Consider the following 22,648-nt stretch of genomic DNA (forward strand, 5'->3'; position numbering starts at 1 on the left):
GCATAGTTTTATTTGTATAGTTTTGGTGAAATGCATTTCTTTAAAAATATAATACTTGAAATTTTATACATATAATTTAGTGTGAATTATTGAGGTTTTGAAATATAAAATACATGATGGTGGACAAGTTTATGTAAGTGAAAAACAAAGGCATACATTAAAGTTATTAACCAACTGTTCAAGTGGCAAACAGAACTCTCCGAGTAGAATGAACAGGGGATTAGGGCTCTTAGATCCCTCTCTCCTGGTGTTCTACAGTTTTTATTATTTTATTTCCTAAAGCATCAGTTCCCAAACTCTTTGGTCTCAGGATCTCTTACACTCTTAAAAATTATTAATCCATTAAAGATAATAAACATATCACATGTTAACAAAAATATATTTTATGAAAAATAACTATTTTTCAAAGCAAGGGATTTTTTTTTGAGAAGAGTGACACTGTTTTACTATTTTGCCAATCACTTTCATGTCTGATTTAATAAAAGATGACCATATTTGCATATCTGCTTCTGCATTCAATCTGTTGACCAGTGTTGTTTTGGTTGAAGTATATGGAAAAAAATATGGCTTCACACAGAGATGTAGTTGCAAAAAGGAGGACTCTAGAGACCCTCCAGTGTCCTTTGGCCACACTTTGAGAACTGCCATCCTAGAGAAACTTGAGCCAAGGTCATGGTTAGTATTTAGCTTCCATACACCCGAAGAGCCATGCTGGTTGTTAAAATATTAAAATTTGATAAACAGCCACTGCTCCTAGTCCACCAGTGCAACCCCTCTGCTGTATCTACCCTGTCACCTCTTCCAGGACCTTCCAGGTCCAGCCCATTATACCAGTACGGGGTTCTGGCCGGCACAACAGGAGCTCCCCAGAATCCTCCGGCAGCATTTCCATTCTTACTGGCCAGTGCTTATGTCATATTTGTGGTGAAGTATTTTTAATGTCACTCCAAAGGTGCCTCACTTTATCTTTCACATTGCCTTGACCAGATGCTCCAGTACACCTGAGGCCATGTTCTTAGCACTTCCTCCAAAATACTCCCCAAATTGACCTTGTTAGTTCTATCCCAAAAGACTGGTCTGGAACCAGGTCTGCTTCAGGCCAGTGCAAAAATCTATCAGGAATGCGAAGAAAGAAGACCTCCCATTTCTTCCTCCTGTGTTCCCAGAGGATATATTTCAGTGTCTACAAAGAAGCCACCAACTTAATTTGGACTCTGAATCCTCAAATAATAACAGCTGATCAAAAAGCAAACCGGTGGAAAGATTTTCCAGATGACCAGATTAAAATCTGATTGATAGAAACTTTAGTGCCTCAGTAAAAATAATGTAATGTGAATTAAAGTAGACAAATAGACATTAATTGATTCTTTCATTCACGATGACAACACAGACACACACACTACTTTGAGGTATGTGTATTTTTATAGACTTTTTTCAACTATGTTGTAAAGAAAATTGGATCAAATAAATGGATGGATAAGTTTCTGCTCCAAATCATGAGAGGCTAATCATGTTGACTTTTGATGTAACTGGCCTTTGGATTTCCTTTAGAATTTTCAAATACAAGTGAATGCTAAGTTTCAAATCACAGAAGACGGCTCTTTCACCAACTTTTCATGTTTGGCTTTTATCCATAAATGTTGAAAATATTAATGAATCAAGTCTGACTAGTTTCAAAACTAATCTAGCTTCATAAAATCTTCCCAAGCTCTATACTAATTGAGCCAGTAAATGTCATTGATAACAATCGCTTTGGGAATTATAGTTCTAGGAAATAATTCTTCTGACCATGGACACAAACAAGAGCTGTGCCAAATGAACAAGAAGTAACTCAATGAAGTACACAGGTGTCTAGTGAAAAAAATGCCAAGATTTTATTATAAAAGCAAAAATCAATAAAATGACATTTCTTGCCTTTATCTTACTTACAGTTCTCTTCTAGAGTCAATTTAAAAGCAATGAAATTAGTAAATTTATTCGCTCTGTTTGATGCTCTGGAAGATAATTTTCCATACTATGGAAACATTTAGCAAGATTATTTTCACAGTCTGGATATGAAAATGAAAAAAAGGAATTAATGCAATATTTTTAGCAATCAACACTCAGGTTACCAGGAAGAGTTTACAGGCTATGCTGGGAAGGAAATCAAGTGAGATTTTCAGCTGGGCATTCCAGGAATATTAAGATATTTGAGATTCCTCATAACTAAAGAACAATTTTTAGGTGAAGCATGATGATATATTATTTCTTGAAGACATTTCATTTAAATATATTTTTATCTGTCCAAGACAAAGACCTCTGGGTAGTGGAATGTATACAGGGTCTGTACTGCACAATTCCCGGGATATTGCAGTGCTATGGCCCTGCCTGGATATGCTAGTTTGAAAGCCTTAAGGGATGTAATATACTGACATAATGTCCTTAAATTTCTATAAATTATTCAGTCCCATTACTACTCTCACAAAATCCACTATAGCTGAAAGCTTCATCAGTAGTTACTAAGGTGATCAGTTTTATCTCAGGCAACTTAAGTCATTTGTTATGACCTATAACCTAGGTCATATGTTGTCTATTTTCAGACCTGAAATCAGCTTGTTTTCAGTGACGGATGAAAACATCCTCTGTGCTGTAAAGTTTTGTAACTCGTGTCCATTCAGAGCCACTATTAATAAAAATTTTCTTCAGTGCCAGTAAGTGGATAAAGCACTGCAAAGCTCATGTGGGAGAATGGGATTTCCCATGCCATGATGAAATCCATAGCCAATGTAGCAAAATCGATAAACCTGGTTTCACATGTTCAGCCTCCTCTCTCTTGTGTCCCAAAGCAGTCGGAGTAATTATTCATTTTGACTAAATCCATTTATGATTGAGACAAAGATGTCTTTTTAGACATCTGGGTAGGCAGATAGCCATACTCTATGACACAATAGTTAAATTTTATATTCAGATTCTAGATGAATAGATATTTTCTTTGAAAAATATATTCTAGTTTGTTTTTCTTTTTATATTTTAGAACAAAGGTGAATTCACACAGATTTGCACCATAATTATCAGTTTCAACTATGTCTTTATCACCATCATCATCAGTGCTATTATTATCATAAAACTTTTTTCCCTTCTATGGCTAATACTTTTTGCTATGCTCTGAAGATGCCATGAGGTATGAGGTTTGACCTCTACCTTGAAAGGATTTGTAATAAACATACAATGAGAATCCCCTTAATTTCCCTGTGTTTCCTATTTGCTTTCTCAGTTTCTTGGATGTCTGACTACTTTTTGTATCAATGTTCCATTTAAGAGAGTTCTGTTTGAAAGAGATTTTTAAAAATCAGTAATGAAGAAGCAGCAGCTTAAACAAAAAGCATTGAGTCATTCAGTAAGAATTTAGTGTGTACCCTCCCTGTGGGAGACGCAAGACTGGATACTGCGGACATGATATAATCACACAAGAAGAATCCCTATCCCTAGGAGTCAGCAATCACACAGCCCTTCTCTATCTGTAAAGTAGGAGTTTAAAAGTAGAATGAAATATAATCTAGTGCTGTAAAAATGAAATCACTGCCTGTAATTGGCTTCATAGCTATCCAACAGTGAAAGAAAACCAAAGCCAAAATAATAATAAAAATAACAAAAACAGCAGCTGCAAAAACATTAGTTCACATTTTTCTTGTCACAAAGCATTATTTGTCTGTTTGCTTTTCAGGGTGGGTAACTTAAAAATTGATTTATATGAATTTTCAAACCAGAGTAGAGAACAGAAATTCTCCCCAAAGTTGGGACGCTCCACCTTGCCTTTGGTTGGTGGAGCCCTCCTTGCCACTGAGGTGCTGAGTGGCACAGTGATGTCTGGAGAATCAGCTTGAGCTTTAGGGAGTGAATATTTAATAGAATCTTAAGTCTTTCTCTGATGTACCCACTGAAAATAATAATTGTTCCTGAGTTTTAAGGAACCATGTGTGTTGCCATCTGTGGTATGCTCAATATTGTTTTCATTTCTCATAATTTTCGGGCTACTCTACATTAGTGGTTATGAAGGCAAGCTCTAGAGTTTAAATTGCAAATCCTTAGCCTTTGAGCTGAATGAAACTGGACAAATTTTTCAAACTCCTCAAGTTTCTGTTTCTTCATCAGTAGAATGAGAATGGTGAGAACATATCCATGGTAATCGCAAGGATTAAATACGGTAGTAAAGGTAAAATACTGAGCACAGTGCCTGGCAAACTATAATTACTCAAGAAGTATTAGCTATTATTAAAATTATCGTCCTGGTATCATCAACACAGCTTAGGGGTTTTTAACCCAAAAGCCAGCTTTAATTCCTTGGTTTATAATTTTATATCCATGTCAATTTATTTTCCAAATAGAAATTGTTTTTAACAATGACACATTTGAAAGAAGCATTGCTACCAGTACAATTATCCTGCTGATTTTTTTTTTTAATAAAGCATATTATAAGCAAGTAGAAATTTGTATATTTTAACTTTGGCCCACATTGTATAAATGCTTTTATAAAATCACATTCCAAATGTTAAATTATTATTTAGTAATAAAACATTAGTTGGTTTTCAAATTTCCAGACAATTTTCCCTTGAAGGTCATGTAATCATAAAAGCCAAGACCTGACAAGAGAAGTCGGGCTTGGATGGCAAAGATAAAAGTAAAAGGAGAAAAGAAAAGTTAAAGAAACACCTGAGCTTTTACTAGAATTCAAGGAAAAGTTTGATCTACTATCAAGAACCATTAAATTGCAAGTTTGCTCTTTTTAAAGGGAAAGAAGATGAATTATTGACTTACTTATTCTGGCAAGTAATGGCAATTAATTTTGGATACCAAAGGTGCTTCTGCACTCTGGCTATGAGAAGCCTGTATAAAGTACTGTATAAAGTACTTTCCATTAGCCTTCAAAGCAATTATCTTTGACAGAAGAAGCATTCTAATGGCACAGTTGGTGACTTATTAGATTTAACAAAGAAATGGGAGGCAAGAATCTTTTGCATATACTATGGATAGTACTGACAGTGAAAGATCTTAAACTTCCACATCCTAATTCTGTGTATCAAGGGTGATGTTACCAAGTTCTTCTATGTAAGGAACTTCTAGAGTCCTTAAAATCAGTGATAGTACTTCCATTTATAAAATTTCCTTTTGTGTGCTGAAAGACTCATGAAATTATCAGTTCAAAAAAAGATATCTTGTCACTTAGAGCAGTTCCTGGAAGAATGAAAGAGAAGGTTAATAATGAAGCCCATTAACAGGGTTTTGATTCCAAGCTCTTTGGAGGCCCCATTTGCTGGAGCTGGATCCATAGTAATAGATACGAGAAATCCTTGAAAGGTCTCTTAGCTGTTTTGGGAAAAAGTGCCAAATTAGTTAGAACACAGCAAAAATCAGGTTGATAGCAAGTAGTCACAAGAATTAAAGGTTTGGGAGTGAATGCTCGGTTATTCCTAAATTATAAATCTAAAATTAAAAAATATATTTTTTTAAAAGATAGCTTGTTTTTGGCTTTTATTATTCAGTGGGATCCAGTCAATTGATTAAGCTTATGCCTCTCCTTTTAATATAAAAGATAATTTGCTTGGGTACCAAAAGTTACAGTGTACTCATGCATGAATTGTTACTTTTATCTGAAGAGCTGTTTTAGAGTCAGTTATCAATTGTTACGGATTTAAAGGAATGCTAGTTCGTGTTATATGCAACCAACAAGTGCAAAACTTTCTAAGGAATTTGAAAAGAACCCTAATCTCATTCTCATTAATTTAATGACTCTATGAGTAACCAATTAGCTTGTGATCATTTCCTAAAGATGGTTAAACATTTGACCCAATGAAAAGATTTGCATACCTTCAGTAAGAAAAAGTCCTTAACCTAATACACTGAATCATACATAGTATCACTGATAAATTTCTTATTTACTCACCTGTCTGATAAGAGGTAAAGGCTGTTGAACCTCTAGAAACCAAAGTGCGTCATATTAATATGTAAAATATTGATGTTAAAGGGCACAGAGATGGCTGTGGAAATAATGGTAAACATGCTACAAACATGCTATATAAAGTTTGGAGAGAAAGAGACTCTCCCTATGGCCATCAGTTATAGGGAACCCTCTCAACATAGAACATTTAGTTGAGTTTCTTGAACGCATCTGACAATCACTGCTAGCTATCACCATTGCTACTAACACTCATACTTTGAGACAATCTTAGCAGTGTGGGAGAAAAGACACAATTCAACCAAATGGTCCCCTTCCTTCAGGTGGCCCTCATCTGAATGGCACATACAAATAATGTTCTATTTGATGGGACACCAGTCAACATCCTTCTTAAGTATGCAAAGCCCATGACAAGAAGGTCCAGAAGTACCCCATTTCTATTAGTTCTGAAGCCACGTTGGCTGCAATTTAACTTTACAATATTGAACACTAGAAAACTTATCTTTAGGAGATATGGAATTGAAGTACTTCCCCAATATGCCACTAGAAACAAGAATACTTTCAGGAGAAATTAAAGAATTATTTCCTCTGAAATAGTGCATCTAAAGAATTGTCTGGAAAATTTAGTAACAGCATGTGGCCATATTCCAGGAAGGTAGGGACAGTGTCTGTATAATTCGCCACTCTTTCCTTTGTGTGTCATGGTGCTTGGCACTTAGTTGCCCAATTCTTTCGTTTAACAGGATTTTGGACAAAAACATTAAGACATATATGCCACTATTTCCAGGTTCTGCAAATAGCCCTTTTAATCTTGAACTGAAGGTTAATCTTCACATATGTGATCTTGAAAAGAACAGTTGGCAGTTATAAAGTATGCCAGCACTTGTAAGTTTGGGTGTGCGAGCTAGCTCAACAGATATGGTTTTATTTACTATCATATACTTCTGTTGCAACTTAAAGAGTAGACTCAACTCTACTAGTTGAACTCCAATGTTCTTCAACTCTAATGTTGGAAAAAATCTTCCCATTGACACAAGAACTTGAATTCTCAGTAATCAGCTTGATAGCTTTCTTGCTCAATTAAGTCTTTTGTTTTAAAGCAGCTGGGCACACTATTTATTAACCTATATTCATTAAAGATAAAAAGTAAATCTAGTGAATCTCTGCAATAGTGTACTTTTAGAAAGGCTGTGATTGGTGATGAGCTCCAGTCCTCTACCCATGGAAGAGGATGAGCTAATGTGCTTAGATTCTTGGGGAAGGGGTAGGGGTGGGGAGTTTAGGAGGGAGTTAAGGATTCAGGGGATTATAGTGAGCAATCACAGGGAAAGACTGGTAGTTGATCCCATATCCACAGTGTTCCTCTGTCCTAATTTCCATGGATGAGGGCAAATAAACAGGGCAGCAACCGATGGGGGAGATTTCTGGTATTTTTAGCACTGTCCTGGCAGTCTCAGCCTACCACAAGACCCAGAATCATCCCTATCAATATTTAAACCACAGTTTACAACCTCCAGGTGGCATCAGACTGCATCTGGGATCTGCAAAAATATGGACCAATTAGCCAGACACTTAGAGCTTTCACCTGTCTAGCCACACAGACTCACTCTGGTAGACACTTCAGCATTTTATATTTTTGGACCCTAATTACCATGTTATGGTGAGTTTTAACAGTACATACACTATATCATTGCCACTAAGACACCATCAATTAAGGATGAAATATTTTAAATACCGCTAAAAAAACAAAACAAAACTTGCCCAACTGTCAAATGACGTCGATTATCACATGAATCCCAATTTCAGAAATTTTTAAATGTGAAAAAAAAAAAAACTTTTGTCTTGGAATCTATGAAGTTCTGTCGTTTAGATTGAGATAAAAGCAGAAGTATCTACATAAAACATGGTAACATTCTCATGTCTCTTGTGGTTATGAATCAAGGCTTAATTTAACTTTAGTTTTAAAGATAAAAGATGGAACTTTTAGTTACATTTTTTCAAAGCTGATCTTTCGCCACCCATGTCGTATAAAGCCGTTCTACCTTTTCTTCTCCTTCCCCTTTAACCAAGCTTTTTCAGTGCAATCATGAGTTTTCTCAGGCTTCTAGTCTTCATTCTGTCTGCATCTTTCTATCTTATCCCTCTTTATTGCTATAAAAGGGAGAAATTTTCTATCTGAAAAGAATGCTTTAGCAAAAGCCAAAAAGGAAAATTATCATGACCACATAGTGCAAGAACGACGACAGCATGACTGCCTCTTAATGTTCTTTTCACAAATGTAAAAAGGTTAGTTTTCTCTGTTCTGTTTCTGTTTGTTACTTTTTAAAGTGATAAATCCCTTGCGTCTTATTTGCTTGATTCCGGACAAACTCCTGAAGACGTCAAGATAACTTTTACACATCCCTGTCTTATCCCCGCTCTGGGCTAGAAAAGATGTGCCCCCGGCTTTCACAGCAGCCTTTAATTCTTCCTGCCCATTATTGGGCCCAGGCATACTGGCTTCCCTCTCTTTACCATCAGCAAGATCTCATGGCAGTTTTCATAATCATCTTACTTCACCCTATCTCTACTGATCAATCATGGGTTGAACATAATTCTTCAGAATTTCAGTCAATAAGGAGTTTTCAAAACAATATGTAAATGATTAAAAAAAAACACATTCAGATTCCATTTTCAAATATAAATTTAACATCAGATTTGTAATTTTCTTTGTCATTTATTCATTTATTGACCCATTTAATAAACATTTGTTGAGCTCCCATTATGTCCCAAACATTCAGCTAGGAAAAGGAACACCAAAATGGACATAAGAATCTGGTGGGGAAAAACACATGGCAAAGCATGGTAATATGAGCTCCCATCCTCAGGCACAGGGGCAGAACAAAGGCAGGGGTTACTGCTGCATGGAGAGTCAGAAATGCCTTTAAGAAGCCTTGCCAGCTAGTCTGAAGCTGGAAGGATAGAATTGCAGTTTTCTCACAAACAAGAGTGAAGCAGAGAATGTCCAGCCACAGGAACTGCAGCTACAAAGGTCCAGAGGTCATGCTCAGGGCAGGGTGAGTGTATGTCTGAGTCTGGTGAAGATTGGGTTCCAGAGTTGCACAAGAAGGTTGTGAAGGTCTATAGGCATGTAGAGACTTGATCATGAACACCTCTGTGAGCTATACATTATTTCAAAGGTAACAGGATGCCACTGAAGGAAGGACCGTGCTACGGTCAGGTTGTTATCTCACCAGAGCAGTCCTTAGAACACAAATGGTATGGCTTGATGGACCGGAAGGAGGTTGGGAGGGAAGGCAGGAGAGGAGATTATTACCAAAGTATATTAGTAAATATCCAAGCAAAAATGATGATATTTTGAAAGAAGATGGTGACCATGCATTAAACTTACTAATTCAACTTGCTGTTAAGAGTCTGTGGAGTTCAGGATAGGTACTTGGATTTGAGACAAAGATTCGGGAATCTTTGACATAAGGAATAGTTGGAATGAGAAAGTGAATGGCATTGCCTGGAGACCATGTACAGAGGGAGAGAGAAGGAGGGCAAACCCTGGCCCCAAGTACTGGCATCTCCAAAGGTAGGTGGAGCAAGTAACGCCAAAGGAAAAGTTGCTCTCTGATAGGTCAGAAGGAAACAAGGGGAGAGGCTCACAGAAGCCAAGGGAAAGTAGTTTTGAAGAAAGAAAAGAAATCCAGTGGTCAAATGAAACAAACTGATCAAATATGATTTGGAATAAAAGTATTCCTTGTTTTCAGAAATTAGGAAAATTAAGGAGTAGAGTGTGAGCCATCTCACAGTTTGGTAGGCATCTTTTCTAGGACAACTACCAGGATTTTTCAGGTCTTACCTCGGGAGCATGTACCCCAATTCCCCTTTTGTAGGCCTTGGAAATTTCTTACCTATTTCATTTATCCCTCATTTTCCCTTCAAGAGAGGGGTTAGTTGCACAGTAGCTGAGGGAGCATCCTTTCAGCAAGTGAAAGCTGGTAGATTGCCTTCCTCCACCTCCACTGGGAGAAACAAACCGTTCAATAGTCACCTGACCATGTGATAGTCATTTCTTGGTCACACCCTAACACTAGCCTCTTCTGGATACCAGGAGTTCATTTTCCCCCATACGTTTTCAGACTGTGTCCATAGTCTGTCCTCAGTTTGCACTGAGCATATTGTTTTGTAGGATGAATTCCTTTCTTATCAGGAAGGAGGTAAAACCCCTTTCTTCAGCTGAAAGCTTAGTATGTTATAATGTCGTCTTACATTTTTCTGATTGCTGGTGATTTTTATTGGTTCCTCTGACTATCTTTTATTTCCACACATCTAATATCATACAAAAAAAACCCTCAATTTCTCAGCCATTGTGGCTATTTGGACTTCTGAATTCTTACTAGTTACTACCACTAGAAATACTGTCATTAATCCTGAATTTTCAGCCTTTATTCTTGACCGCCTGCCTATTTTATCCTTGACCCTACTGGTGGTGTCGGCAACCCCATTCCATCCCAACAATGTCGTCTAATGTCCCTAGCTGAAAGCTTCCTTTGATTTCAAACTTATTCTGAATCAGATCTCTGATCTATATCACTTTTATAAATCATGTGCTTTTTTTTTCCCCTGTAGGGAGAAACAAAATTCCCTCCTGAATTTTAAGTGTCATGAATGATACGTGCTTTTTAAAATGTAGAGGTTTTTTTTTTTTTTCCCATTATAATAGTAATTCTCAGTATATGAAACTTGAAAGAGTCAGGAAAAAAACATAAAAGGAAAAAGCATCTGTTATTATACAATCTCAACATTTTAACATTTTGTTGAATCTATAGTTTAATTTTTAGTCAGAGATTTTTAAAAACATTGAAAAATTTTTTTACATAACTGTAATCGTATCTATTTGTTCATTGAAAGATGTATTTTAAAGAGAAATACCAGTAAATAAATACTAAAAAATTATGTAAGTTTTCTCTGCAATAACAATAACCTAAATGTTTGTAACACATTATAATTTTCAGGCCACTTTCACACATATATTATTTTAAGTCATCTAATTTTTATCCATTGAATTTTAACCATACCTAGCTAACAGTTCTAAGTATTGTTAGAATTGATTGCATAAAATAAACTTTTTAAAGATGGTGTCTGAAAAACTATATTGTCCTTATCTTCTCTGACTTTCTGAGCTCATCTTGTGCTAATTCAGTACACAATATTTACGAAAGTATACAATATTTACTGCACATTTACCGAAGTGTTGCTTTAAATCTGATAGTGGAAGACTGGAAACTCCTGTATTTATTCATATTGTAATTCATCTAAGACATCATGTATCAAAATAGAGCTGAGAAAAAGGAAAAATCTTAGGGTAATACATCAGTGTTGCAATTTTCCAGGAATTTCAGGCTCTGACTGAATGAAGTTTATTGCCTCAAAACTTTTTGATCACCATCCACATTACAGTGTAAAATATTTTCAAAGAGAAGATAATTCTGTCAGCTAATCTTCTTTTGGTTTTGTTATAGTCAATGATGCTTTGCTCTTTGGAGAAGACCAGGCTTTGTAGTCCAGAGGGTCTTTCTGGAGTGGTAAAGCCTATTCCCTAGTGTGGACACTTTAAGTAGTATTTCCATAATGATTGACTCTTGATCTACCTTAGCTATAAATCATTTACCCTTATGAATATCAAATATCTAGCTCCAAGTCAAATTGTTCTTCTGTCCCAATGAATCACCCATATTTATTGAAAATATTTGAGAGACTCTAGTTCCTCTAATAAACCATTTTTTTGCATCTCTTCTAAAAATATTTAGCTTTTAGAGTATAGACTTTGGAAGGCTAGAAATATTCCCTTTTATGGCTGAAATATGAAGTCAAAACTCAGCTGTTGTTGAGAAATGACAAAAATACCCTTTTTATTTTAAGTAAATTATAAATGCCTACATTACATAAATAACATAAACTTGAAAAATGGAAAATATTACTGAGAGAAACCCTTTTTTAAAAAAAGTGACAGGCTTAAGCATCACCTTTCTACATATGTGGTGTGACATTTTCTTTTTGTTCCAAGTTATTTTACTTTTTTTGTGTGACACTGGAGTTTGTAAACATGCCATAATATTGGGTAATTACATAATGATGATTTCATGGTTCCACCTTAGTAATAAGATGACTAGACAGGGCAGCAAAATCAATTTCTTTTTTACTTTTTTTTGGAACGAAACAAAAGGAAATGGAATGCAAAATCTGCATTAAGACCGTGTTAGAATTATAACTCAACAATCTGTTACACATGAAGTACAAAAGGGTGCAGCAGAGTGTTGGTTATTGTGCTATGCTATTCGGCCAACGAGTTAACTTCAAAAACTCCTTTATTTAACCCATGCCTTGTTTTGTTACCCAGATGTTCCAAATGTGTATGTCCCGACACTACCTCTTGTTGTCTTCTCTTGCCAAAAGTACTCAGAGGCAGGACTGCCCCTAGGCAAAATCGAGAAGTAGGTGAAGCTTGTATTCAATCCCTACCCTTTTGCAATGACAATCTCACCTTAGAGTCTCTCTGCCTCCCTGTCCCCAGATGCCTACGCCAGTTGCCCATTGCCGGGATTTTCCCTCTGTTTCCCAGGGTGCTCATGCTGTTTTCTGTTGTCCAATCTCTCTTTGATTGTGTAAGTTATATGCTCAAAAATGTTCCGTGGCTCCCTCAAAGGAGCCTGGCAGTCAAGATCCTCCCTCCTTAGCTTTTGAGTCTAATTTCCCACTGCTTCCCTCCATGTGCTCTACTGCAAGTGGATCACCCACTTTGCCCTTTTTATTGACACACGTTTTTCATGCTATTCCTTTTGCCCGAATTGGTTCATCTCTCGTCTCCATGTATGGAAATCCTTCCTAATTATCTTTCAAGGCTCTGCTTAGCTGAACGTCTTCCATATGTCCTCCCCGATCACCCCCAGCCTCTTTCCACTACACCTCAGCCATACCACTCATAAGGCACTTACCACATACTGCTTTGTATTATAAGAATTTATGTATGTATCTTGTCTCCAGGCACTGTGCTGGGCACTTTACAAATGTAATAATCTCATTTAAATTTCACAACAATCTCATGAGATAGGTATTATTATACCATTTAACAGTGGAGGAAACTGAGGCTCAAACAGGTTAATAAATTGCCCAGGGTCAGACTGCTAGGAAGTAAAAGAGCTAGGACTCAAACCCAGGTCTAATGACTCCAAAACATATATTCTTTCCACTCTACCATATCATCATCTACTCAATTCATTCCCATCTGTCAAAAGATGGGGTGGGGGTTTAAGACAGAGGAAGAGGCCATCTTAGGTTTTCTGATTATCACAAATGTAGCTAACAAAGGGCTAGAGTTTATTGATAACTACTGTATTCCTAGCTAGAACTGTTTGGTTAACTATATCGAAGAATTTAAGTAAAATGTGGGGGAAAAAAATCCTTATCTAATTGTGCCAAAACAAATAAGCATAAAGAGAATGTTCAAGACTGTTGATAATTCAAGAAGAGCTAAATGGCATTGGTCTCTGAGCACTACTGGTAAAGTGCTGTAGGGAAAAAAAATAAACATGGGTTTGGCTGGGGACATTTCCAATAAGTCTTCCAGGATTTGAACAATTTGGGGCATTTAGGAAGGCAGAAGATACAATTATCATCTTAAATGCCTTATGAGCTAACAATATCTGTCAACCTTCTTGGGCAAAGCCTGCTTTTATCATTCTGCCTCCGAAGTGCATCTTGGGTAAGTTAGGAGGGAGGAAGTGCAGTGCTCCTAAGAGGGAACTCTCATCCCCAATGTACAACTTGTACCGCTGCCTTCTCTAATACCTAGGCCCACAGAATTGTATTCAGCCTTGCCTTGGACAGCTTCGTTTTGAGGAGTCTGTGGTCTAGTGCCAGCACAGGGCAGAGACCTCCTCCCTGAGAATTCAGACTCAGCATCTCCACATGTTTTGATACCACTACCTTTGCCTCTCCTAAGGCAAAAAAAAAAAAAAAAAAAAAAAAATTCTTCTCTGTTTTATCCTCTTCTCATTTCCCAGTCCCTAGCTTGTCATATTATCAATTGCACATTTCTTGAAAATATGTGAGATCCTTAAGTTTACAGAGGGCATAGAACTGTCATTAAACATGTGTTTTCAGCACAGATCTGTGAACTTCTGAAAGTCATATCAACTTTATTCGCAAACTCCGTATCAAATTACGTATTCAGCCTTTATGCCAATTTCCATTCATATATGGCTATACACTTTTGTCCCTCATGCCAAACTTAGTAATAAATTTTTAAATTATTATTTAGGGAAAATAATGCATGGAATTTAAACTTGAATGTAACAAGGCCACACTGGAATGCAGGCCCTCTGTTAGGAAGCCTGAGCGTTTTAATTTTGGTAAAGTACTAAATCTGAGGAACCCACCAAGCCCAACAGGAAAAGCACCTTTAACCGTACTGGAAAAAGAGAAAAAGCTCAAACATGAAAGCATGAAAACTCGTTTTTCTTTTATTTAGAATTGTAATGTGCCTTTCTTTTCTTCTACCAGTGCTCTCAAAGCCATTTCACTCTTTTACTTTCTTTCTTTTTTTTTTTTTTTTAATACTTACAGTTTCACAGAAAGCTACGAAAGAAATACTTTGGAATAAATATATAGGGAGGAAGGTACCGCATGCTTCTCATCCACTTTCCCGGAATGGTAACAGTTTGAACCTTATACTAGCCAAGTAGGAAAATTGATAATAGTCTAACTCACTTTTAGAATTCAAAAAGAAAGAAAAAGAATCCACCCTAGAGACAGCATAGGCTATTTTAAATTTCTTTCCACATTCTGTTCTTTCCTGCTCACAAGCAGTGACCATGCTGACAGTCCTGGAAACCAGAGGGCGGCATGTCCAGACAGCCACAGAGGAGCTCTCCCACCTTGTTGGAGATGACCCTCAGGTCTCATTCAAAGTCTAGGTCAACATCATGGCAGAGTTGTGGAAAGGAGCCCACCTCGGAAGACCTGGGTTGGAATCCCAGTTCTTCTCCAACTGTGTGACCTTGAGCAAGTCACTTGACCTCTCTAAGCTTCAGTGTCTTCATCTATAAAATGGAAAAAAGATTTCTCTGCCTACTTCATAGGGTTGTTGTGAGGATCAAATGTGATGGTGTAGGACAGGTTGGCTGTGAATCAGCTTTCATGGCATTTACATTCTTTTCTGAAACTCCTACCATGTGGCAGAGGTGTAGCTTTTCAGAGGAGGGCTTATTCTTAGGAACGGGGAAAAAAAAGCCACCTCCTTATTAAGTCCATGGCCTAGAATTTCCATCATTTGTAAGTGACCTGCACTTTCTACCATTCTTTGTAGGACAGGCACTAGCAGTATATCTGACAAGCACTCTGTGACTCATTAACTACATACCCCTGAGGTATGCAATCTTTTTAAAATAAAGATTTCTTAACATTTTCTTCTAAAAAGTTGAATGCATTTTAAGTAGCTTTTATTTTTATCCTGACTTCAGGATTCATTCTTACCTTTTTTTCATGCCATGAGATGCATAATAGGTCCTCTTGACAACAGTGAGAAATTATAGGGATACCGGTTTAGACAGTGGATGGTTTATGAAGCAGATATGGAAATCATCCAAGGCTGCATTGTTCCTTGGTTTATCTAGATATATAATATAAACTCCCCAACTCAATGGTGGAGTCTGGTGTCTGACAGTAAAAAATGCTAGTCTTAGCAGTAAAGGTGGAGAAATATATAGGAGAAAATAAACTTAAATCATAGAAAGTAAAGACAAAGTCTGAATGTATACTGTACACTGAATGTTTTGGGCACCACAATAAAAATTGTAAGATGTATTTTCTCCCCTTTCCCTACCATATACAGGCTGGCATGGCTCTGACCTATGACCCCACAGCTGCCATACAGAATGGGTAAGTAACCACATTTTCTCTATTTTAATGGATAGGATATCTTTGAGCCCTGAAATCAGTACTTAAGAAAAATGTTCAAATATGTCTTGCTTAAAAAACTTGAAACCAAACATGTCAATATTGTACTTTTCTTTCTTCCCATAAGTGAAAGTGACTGACTTCTTGGCATCTCCCATCTCATCCCTCTCACGATGTCTCTGCATTAAGCCCTTCTTTCCTTCTCTCCCTGACCCGCTCCTAGGAAGAGTAAGGAATATCTGTGTGTCTGTAGGACAAAAGTGTAGTCCTGCTAATAACTCTGGAGTCTAACTTTCAGTAATTCCTTTTTGTGCAGAGGTTAATTTCTACATTAATAATGCTTTCTTCTTTCCTTCTGGAGAGTAGGGAAAGGGTAATGGACAGAAGGCAAGTTTGTACCTCTGGTGATTGCGTCTTCTTTCTTTATTTTAACAAACATCTAGAAATTTGTGGCCGTCTTAGAACAAGTCATACAGTTTCAAATTTGTCTTCTGAAAAATAAAACCATCAAACGTCATGATCTGGCCTCTCTAAAATTCTGTGATTCTGAATATATTTGGTTGAAGCTTTCTTCTCATTTCAAATCCCTTTTCTTTGCTCTGTCTGCCCTACAACATTTTTTTTTCTTTGGCTGATTGTTTATTTTTATTTTCTCAGTCTTTTTTCTTGGACTTCTCTGTGGCTTTCAGTTGTCTTTAAGTCTTATTAAAGAATCAATCAGGATGAGGGCCTCATTGAATATGTCAGCATAGGGAATAGAAGAAATTAAACTCCATTTTCTATTTGGTCACCAGCCTCTGATGAATGAACATCTGTGGGATCTTGAAAGTACTTCAAACAATTACCTCTTATTATTGTGCTCATTCTTTCAGACAGTCATTTTTTCTTCAGTCATTCAACAAACATCCCATGAGAGTGCCCGGCATGCTCTAGATTTAAAAAGCAATGTATGAGACAAGGCCTTTGCCCTCAAGAAACTCACAGTTTCTCCTGCCATAAAAGGATCAACACTGGTGGTAGCAGGAGAATGGGAGACTTAACTTTTGTGCTTTGGTTGATGTAAACTTCCTTGTAGGAGTGAAAATCAAGGATATTCTTATATTCATTCAATAAGCATTTATTTCTAAGCAAGGTACAATAAACTCTGTTATGTAGAAAGCAGGAAAGACGTGGAGAAGGGAGTCCTCTAGTATCATACTGTATAGTTGGGGTATAAAACAATTAACTCAAAAACTACAAAACAAAATAAGTGATAGTCAGAAAATAGGTAGTATAATAGAAGGGAATGGCATTTATTGAAGACTTACTACATACCGCTTACTTTACATTTGTAATTTTTAATCATACATGGTTTCAAAGTCCAATGAATGCATGCCATTACAATTACAGACTTATTTTGAAAATTTTCACAATACAGGAAAGTAGAAATAATTGTTTAAGGAATACTAATTTGGCCACTAATTAGAAATGTGTTAGTATTTTACAATATATTATTCTATTTGCATACTTATATATGTATGTATGTTTATATGTAGGCATATATATGTCTGTGTATCTACTTACCTACCTACCTACCTACCCATCCATCTATCTAATTATATAAAGTACCTTCTTGCCCAAGGCTCTATGTCAAGAATTGTAGCTGCAGCGTTGACCTAGGCAAACCTAGTCTTTTAATGCATAGAGCTTAGATTGTTAAAGGATGTGGAAATGAAACAATTTTAGTACATAATTAATTTTGTATCTAATTATTTATTTAAATAATTAGAATTGTGTTAAGCGCTGGTTAGATAAATAGATATTTTTTTGCTGGACCATATCAAAGTAAATTTTGGAAATGATAATGTCATCCCTAAATTCTTCAACATACATCTCCATGAATAAGGGCATTGTCCCCCATGATGACAATATCATTATCATGCAAAATGAAGTGAGTACTAATTTCAGAACATCGTCCATTATCCAGATTATACTCAACTCTGCTCAGTTACCCCCAAAATGTATTTTATAGTTGGTTGGTATTGAAACTGATACGAATTATTTCATTTACTAATGACATCCCTTCTTGGTGCGTGTTAATATTGCCATTTCACAGACATGTAAACGAGGCCACTCAGTCAGAGATAGACTTGGGAGTTAAATGCTGGTCTCTAATACCCATTTAAAAAGCATGAATTAGGAAATGAACTGCTATAGTCAGTCATTTCCCAGTGCACAATTTAAGATCTGAATTTCTTCTCTAAAGATGTATTTCTCCAAATATTCATCTTGGTTCATTACAAACATAAATGGTAAGAATTGGGGTTTCATGACACATCCTAAAGTAATTTGGGCAGAGAATAAAAATGTATTTGCAAAGTCCCCTTGAGGGACTGTGGGAAAATGTGGAAAAATTAAACTTCCCCACGTGGGCAATTCCTGATATGCTGACAACCATTGGGGACAACAAATTTAGAAGGCTGAGCCTTTCATCTTGGGGCTTGCCCTTATGAAGCTTGTCACTGCAATGGAGAGGCTAAGCCTACTTATAATTGTGCCTAAGAGTCACCCCCAGAGAACCTGTTTTGTTGCTCAGATGTGGCCTTTCTCACTAAGCCAACATGGCAGATAAACTCATTGCCGTATCCCCCTATGTGGGACATGACTCTCAGGGGTGTAAATCTCCCTGGCAACGTGGGACATGACTCCCAGGGATGAGCCTAGACCTGGCATTGTGGGATTGAGAAAATCTTCTTGACCAAAGGGGGGAAGAGAAATTAAATAAAATAAAGTTTCAGTGGCTAGAGATTTCAAATAGAATCAAGAAGTCATTCTGGAGGTTATATAGATATCCTTTTTTAGTTTTTAGTGTGTTGGAATAGCTAGAAGGAAATACCTGAAACTGTTGATCTGCAATCCGGTAGCCTTGATTCTTGAAGATAATTTTATAACTATGTAGCTTACACAGTGTGACTGTGCAATTGTGAAAACCTTGTGGCTCACACTCCCTTTATCCAATGTATGGACAGATGAGTAGAAAAATAGCAAAAAAATTAAATGAATAATGGAGGGGATGGGGAGATGAAATATTTTGGGTGTTCTTTACTTGTTTTTTTATTCTTGTTTTTATTTTTTATTTTTTATTTTTTTGGAGTAATGAAAATTTTCAAAGGTTGATTTTGGTGATGAATGCATGAGTTATGATTGTACATTGTGGATGATTGTAGGGTATGCGAATATATCTCAATTAAAATGAATTAAAAAATAAATAATAAAAAAGACTTGTACACAGAAAACTGCAAAATACAGCTAAAAGAAATCAAAGAAGACCTAAATAAATGGAAGAACATTCCATACTTATGGATTGGATGACAAAATATTAAGATGTCAATTCTATCCAAATGATTTACAGATTCAATGCAATCTGAATCAAAATTCTGTGGCCTACTTTTCAGAAAAGGAAAAGCCAATCATCAAATTTATGTGGAAGGGGAAGGGGTCCCTAATAGCCAAACCCATCTTGAAAAAAGAACAAAATTGGAGGACTCACACTCCCCAATTTTAAAACTTAGTACAAAGCTACAATAATTAAAAAAAAACAGGATGGTACTGGCACACGGACAGACATATTCACCAATGGAATTGACTTGAGAGGTCAGAAATAAACCTTCGTATCTATGGACAGTTGTTTTTGACAAGGGTGCCAGGTCCTCTCAAAGGGGACCGAATGTTAAAGAATGAAGGGGGATCTCTATCTCACACTATATTCAAAAATTAACTCAAAATGGATCAAAGACCTAAATATAAGAAACAGGACTATAAAACTCCTAGAAGAAAATGGAGGAAAGCATCTACAGGATCTTGTGTTAGGCAACAGTTTCTTAGACTTTACACCCGTAAAGCACAAGCAACAAAAGAAAAAATAGATAATTGGGACCTCATGAAAATTAAATGCTTTTGTGCATTAAAGGACTTTATGAGGAAAATGAAAAGACAATGAACTTGATGGGAAAAAATATTTGGAAACCACATATCTAATAGGGTTTTAATAGCAAAAATATATAAAGAAATCCTACAACTCAACAAGGAAAAGACAAACAACCCACTAAAAAGTGGGCAAAAGACTTGAATAGACATTTCTCCAAAGAGGATGTACAAAAAAATGCTCAATGTCATTAACTATTAGGGAAATGCAAATCAAAACTACAACAAGATACCATTTCATACCCACTAGAATGGCTACCATTAAAAAAAAAAAAGAAAATAACAAGTGTTGGAGAGGATGCAGAGAAATAGGAACACTCATTCATTGCTGGTGGCACTGTAAAATGGTGCAGCCACTGTGGAAGAAAGTTTGGTGTTCCTTGGAAAGTTAGGTATAGAATTGCCATATGATCCAGCAATCCCACATCTAGATATATACCCAAAATAATTTAAAGCAGGTACTCAAACAGATATTTGTATAGCAATGTTCATGGCAGTTTTATTCACAATTTCCAAAAGGTGGAAGCAACCCCAGGGTCTATCAACCTATGAATGGATAAATAACATGTGGTATATACAAACAGTGGAGTATTATTCAGTGGTAAAAGGGAATGAAAGCTCTGATACATGCCACAACATAGATGAACCTTGAAGACATCATGTTTAGTGAAATAAGCCAGGCACAAAAGGACAAATATTGTATAATCTCATTTTCATGAAATAATTAGAATATACAAACCCATAGTGTCAGAATCTAGAATACAGGTACTGGGATCTGGGTTGGGGGTAGGAAATAGAGTTAATACTTAAATTGCACAGAATTTCTATTTTGGTTGATTATAAAGTTTTGGTAATGGATGGTGGTGATGGTAGCACAACATTGTGAACATAATTAGCACTGAAATGTATATGTCAATGTGGTTAAAAGCAGAAATTTTAGGTTGTATATATATATATTACTAAAATATTTTTTTTAAAAACAGCATAGGACTGTACAACACAAACCATGCACCCTTTGTAAACAATGGACTGAAGTTAATAGTATAATTTTAATATATTGTTTCATAAATTGCCACAAAGATACCACACTAATCCAAAATGTTAATAATAAGGAAAATTGTGTGTGTGGCGGGGGACAGTAATGGAAACTCTGTATTTTCTGCATGATTTTTCTGTTTACTTACCACTTATCTAATTAAAAAATTTTTTCATTATCAAAAAAGAATTGGGGTTTCAGAATTCCTAACCTGAGCAGCCAAAGGTGAATGTTGGGTGATGACTTGTTAGAGGTGGCGAGTTCTGCATGGTATGTCCTGAACCTTCTCCCTTCTTCTGGAGGTCTCCATCTCATACAGCAAGTCACCACCTCTAGGCCGAATTGAGCTTGACTGCAGATATATAACCTGTATACCTTGTATTAAGAGTGCAACATTGTAGCCTTTGAACTATTTAAACAATTGCAAAAACTTATGTACTTCTTATTGTAGGCTAACTTATGAGAATAAAAATGTCCGTTCTTTTCTCAGAGTTATCTGGCATAGCTCTATAATTTGTTGTTACAATAGCCCTATTGCTTTTTTAGCAGTTCAGTATGAAATTCCATCACTTTCAAATACGAGTGTGGGAGGTGGAAAATAATTTCCCCCTGTATTCACAATCTCATCTTTCCTGTGCCCTTCTTTTCACTGAGGGCTGCTGTATAGAAGCCTCTCAGATTGTTTTATTTGAATAAAATGTATTCCAGGGAGAGATGCGAAAAGAAATGTGTTTCTATAGTGTTAGTTTACCAGCTGTTTTATATAGGTATTTGATATTAAGTGATACAGAAACCTTGTCTTATTACACTGGAAAGGAATCTAATGTGAAGGATACATTGGTATTACAATAAAAATGACCAATAGCTTATTAATCTTGTGCTATTGTTTTACCCCAAGGATAGTGTTCATGGTTCTGACTCTTAACAATATTGCCTGTGGACATGAAACTCAAGCCAGTGCTGTTTGTTTCAGTGTGCAAATAGGATTCTGTATGATTTCTCTACAGTAAAAAGCATTCTACCCTGGGGTTATTGATACATTCGTGTTATTTTTATTGTCAGTGAAGTCAGATTTCACTATATACTACTGACTATCAAATCCCCTGAAGATGACTTTCCTGCAGGCAAAGTCTGAATCGTGACCTAGACTTGAATTTTCTGGATTGCTGGAGGACTCTTGCCTTGAATGCCAGAGAACCAAGAAACTCCTTGCACACATTAAAATTATTAAGTTCTTCAAAAGGTCAGCTTGCAGTTCTATAGCTCATACTCAGCCAACTTCTCTTCACCATGTTGGCATTTGATATCTTGTGCACATGCAACCTCTCCAGAAGTAACTAGTTCGTATTCCTAAGGCAAGTTTTCTTAACCTCAATCCTGTTGGCATTTTGGATGAGGTAATTCTTTGTTGTGGGTTACAGTCCTGTGCTTTTAGAATATTTAACAGTATCCATGGCCTCCACAGACTCAATAGCATTTAGCCCTCCCACCTCACAGTTCTGACAACTAAAAATGTCCCCTGGTGGGGGAAAATCATCTTTGGTTTAAAACCACTGGGCTAAGGATAAAAGGGACACAAGATTCTCTGCGAATCTTGACAAAGAAATATCTTTTAGGAGAACAAACTATTCCCAGGAAAATAGTTTGTTAACATTCATCCCCAGTTCTCTGTAACAGCATTTGCAAGGCATATGACATATATTACTGGAAACAAAAAGATAAAATTGCGTGTTTAGAATTACATTAGAATAGTTGTTACAGCTAAAAAGTCA

The 22,648-nt window shown here is 36.4% G+C and overlaps 1 protein-coding gene across 14 annotated transcripts in view; it reads left to right on the forward strand.

The window, feature by feature from the left end:
• The window catches only part of RBMS3 (RNA binding motif single stranded interacting protein 3), a 734,276-nt gene that overhangs the window by 589,597 nt on the left and 122,031 nt on the right, over positions 1–22,648 (forward strand). For 8 of the 14 annotated variants that reach the window (XM_037846292.1, XM_037846311.1, XM_037846320.1 and 5 more), the window contains exon 8: positions 15,813–15,859. The exons of the other annotated variants lie outside the window; for them this stretch is intronic. In XM_037846292.1, the coding sequence (XP_037702220.1) occupies positions 15,813–15,859 (47 nt within the window). The remainder of the gene's footprint in view (positions 1–15,812; positions 15,860–22,648) is intronic. 14 annotated transcript variants of the gene reach the window in all.

The sequence above is a fragment of the Choloepus didactylus genome, chromosome 1 (genome assembly GCF_015220235.1).
Source record: "Choloepus didactylus isolate mChoDid1 chromosome 1, mChoDid1.pri, whole genome shotgun sequence".
NCBI lineage: Eukaryota > Metazoa > Chordata > Mammalia > Pilosa > Megalonychidae > Choloepus > Choloepus didactylus.